At 46.0% G+C, this 3,260-nt stretch overlaps 1 protein-coding gene across 1 annotated transcript; it reads right to left on the reverse strand.

The window, feature by feature from the left end:
• Nucleotides 1–1,872: 1,872 nt before the first annotated feature.
• On the reverse strand, nucleotides 1,873–2,925 carry LOC137656627 (uncharacterized). The gene is made up of 2 exons (XM_068390794.1): nucleotides 2,308–2,925; nucleotides 1,873–2,085 (listed from the first exon to the last, which is right to left on the reverse strand). The coding sequence occupies exons 1-2, from the start codon at nucleotides 2,923–2,925 to the stop codon at nucleotides 1,873–1,875; spliced, it is 831 nt and encodes a 276-aa protein (XP_068246895.1).
• Between the last annotated feature and the right edge of the window lie 335 nt (nucleotides 2,926–3,260).

Raw genomic sequence — 3,260 nt, forward strand, 5'->3', positions numbered from 1 at the left:
GACGTCAGACATAAATTTTTGATAATTGTTGATGATTTCTTGTTTATAGTGTTGCCTGATTATACCTGCCGTGAATTTTTCTCCGACCTATTAAATTAATGATTCTGGGCCCAATGGTATGGGCCGATGACAAGACCTTGAAGAGGTTAGCTTTCCAAAACTATTCAGGATTCATTAAAATATGATTACAATTTTCAAATTTATTACAAAAATAATCATTTAATAGAAAAATAACACACCATGACACTTAAACTAATTGATAAAAGAAACTGTCTCCTTTAGGGGTCTGTAACATGTGCCCCTGCAGCACAAAGTCCACGTCGGACCAAAAAAAAGACTAAATTCACTCAATTTCAAGATAAATCCTTGGTAAAACACCTGCCAAGGTTCACAGACATATTTTACTGAATAAATCCAATCCCCAATCACTGGGATCACAATGTTACAGAACTATATAAGTTAAATACTACACTCAGAAAAATTGGGGGAACCGTCCTGGTTTCACATGGCTTGGAGCGGAGACAGAGAAAGCAACAATTAGAACAACTTACTGTTTGGGGGTTTAGGCAGAGAGAACTACGATCTCCCGCGCTAACTAAAGTGTCCTTAGGAGAGGGGAGGGAACTCTTACGTTATTTATTCAATACAGGTTTGATAAAGCTTCTTTATCGACCACAAGATGGAGAAACTGTCCAAGTCTTACTTCAGATCAAAGGGTAAACTTAATACTTCGGCTGAAGGCCATAATTTGCCGTAATCCACCAAACTAGAGAGTCCTTGGCTCTAAACATATACATCGATATTTTTATCGTGGTGGGACAGTACAATATAATTTTTGTGACTCGTAAATAATAAATACTTTGTTTCTCTGACACCCCCTCCTTCCCCAACAGGTGGTTGAATTTTATGCCCCAATACCGTCACATATTGGACCACAGTTATTCGCAGCAACGCCCACGAGATCTTCCAATCTTACCTCAATTTAACGTAACGTTTGTGGAGTTGAATGGCGGGATTTTCAAGTGATGAGTTCGAAACTCCCGACATCCTCTACACCCGAAATAAAGGGGCGGTGAAACGTCGGTCAATTAGGCAAGACTGGACTCGGGGGAGGAGTAACCACTCCTAGACTCTGTTAGGCTCGTTGCGTAGCGCTCCACAACGACTCTAAGGGAGTATACACAATATATATCAACAGAAATATTACCCCGGGGCAACCAACTCTTACAAGTGTACGCACAGAATGGCAATAAAAAATGTACCCAGACATATGATACATACATGAATCAATCAATAGAAAGGCAAGTAGGCAATGGGCATGCAATGAATGCCATCTGCAATGAAAAATAAGCAATGTATATATACACAAGAATTGCAATAAAAAAATGTACCCAGACAAATAATACATACATGAATCAATCAATAGAAAGGCAAGTAGGCAATGGGCCTGCAATGTCATCTGCAATGAACAATAAGCAATGTATATATGTACGATCATAAATTGAACAATCCAATCATAAGGCAATCTGCCCTTAATCATATCAATGGAATCACCCTTCCCACACTGCCACACCTTGGCAATTATTTTATGGGAAACAAGAGGGGGGAGGGGACTGGTTCTGTACAACGTTCGGTTAGTATGTACGAGAGACCCTCCTGTCCTTATACTCCACACCCGACGCACTTCCAACCTCTGTGGATTCACACTCACCTACATTTACTTCTTTCCACCCTCCCTACCTACCAGAAGGGGCACTCCCTTATTCATTCACTGTTTGCAGCTATGCGTTATATGTCCTCACTCCGAACTAAGCGTTCCATCAGTTCTCGCTGCTTCGCAGCGGCCCTTCTCAATTGGTGTGCGGAACGTCCTTATGCGCCCGTCGTCTCTGATCCTGTTTCACTTTCACTCCTCTCACTTACCGCATTGTTATCACTATTAGCGTCACTATCTAAGACCTCTGTGGCTGGTTGTCGAAATGTCGTAGCCTGAGCCACCTCCTGGTTGTCCCCAGACGTCTCAACGATCCCTGGCAGTCCTGCTTGGCAAACTGTACGCACCCTCCTCTCCGTCGTCGTCATCGTCTTCTCCAACACCATCATCATCATCAGAGGGGGCAATTTCCAGGGGCACCAGGTGGCTAACAGCTCGCAGGGACTCGACATCCTCGAACAACACCTTGGCTGAACGCACGACTTCGTCGTCGTCAGGATATGTCTCCACGACACATCCAAGGGGCCACGTAGCTCTTTTTTATTTTCTTGCTTGACCAGCACGACGTCTCCGGGGTGCAGCTTGGAAGGTGCCCCAGATCGACAGTCGTGTCGGGCTCTCAGGGCACTCAGATACTCTTTTCTCCACCTCTCTCGGAAGGCCTTCAAAGAGTCTGTCAGTTTAAAGTAACTATCACGGAGCCTCCGGGAGGTGAAGGTCGCATTGAGGTGGTCGTCAGGCAAGATCGGTGCCATAAGGTGGATTGGGTTTCCTCTTACAAAATGGGAGGGGGTGAGGACCTCATCCTCGCACTTGTCGCCGCTGTATATTAGAGGCCTGTTATTAACCACCGCCTCGGCTTCCTTCACAAGGGTTAGTACGTGGGCGTCCGGCAGGTACTTCTTCCCGAGGGCTATCTGGTGGGTACGTTTCGTCACTCCAATCAGGCGCTCAAAAAACCCACCTTTCCAAGGTGCACGGGGCATCTGAAAGCGCCATTCAGTGCCAGTTTTTCTCAGGAACGGCTGGACTTCATCCTCTTCATAAAGTCCCTGAAGGAGGTTGCTGGCAGTCTTGAACGTTTGATGATTATCAGATGTGATGAACGACAGAGCACCGTGGGTAGCACAAAGGCGTCTTAAGGCTAAGACAAAATTTCCGCTTCCAGGGAGGGACAGAAATCGAGGTACACAGCCCTGCTGGCCATGCATGTCATGATTAGTATGTAGCCCGGCCGCGTTTCAGTCTGTATGGCCGCTGTGTGGTCCACTCCGACTGCTGTAAAGGGCTTCGTTAGGTTGATCCTTTCCTTCGGTAGGGGGGGTGCGGGTGGCTGTCTCAACAGGGGCTGGAAGGCTGGCACGCATTCTGGACACTGCCGCACGGTCCGCCTCACAATAGAACGTAGGCCCGGAGTCCAGCATTTCTGTCGAAAGAAACCCATTAGTGTATTCACACCACAATATAAGTGCAAACGGTGCAAATATCTAAGAATAGCCCTGACTAAGTGCCCTTTGGCTGGCAAGAGAATTAAATATTTCATTTC

Source organism: Palaemon carinicauda, chromosome 17, assembly GCF_036898095.1.
Source record: "Palaemon carinicauda isolate YSFRI2023 chromosome 17, ASM3689809v2, whole genome shotgun sequence".
Taxonomy (NCBI): Eukaryota; Metazoa; Arthropoda; class Malacostraca; order Decapoda; family Palaemonidae; genus Palaemon; species Palaemon carinicauda.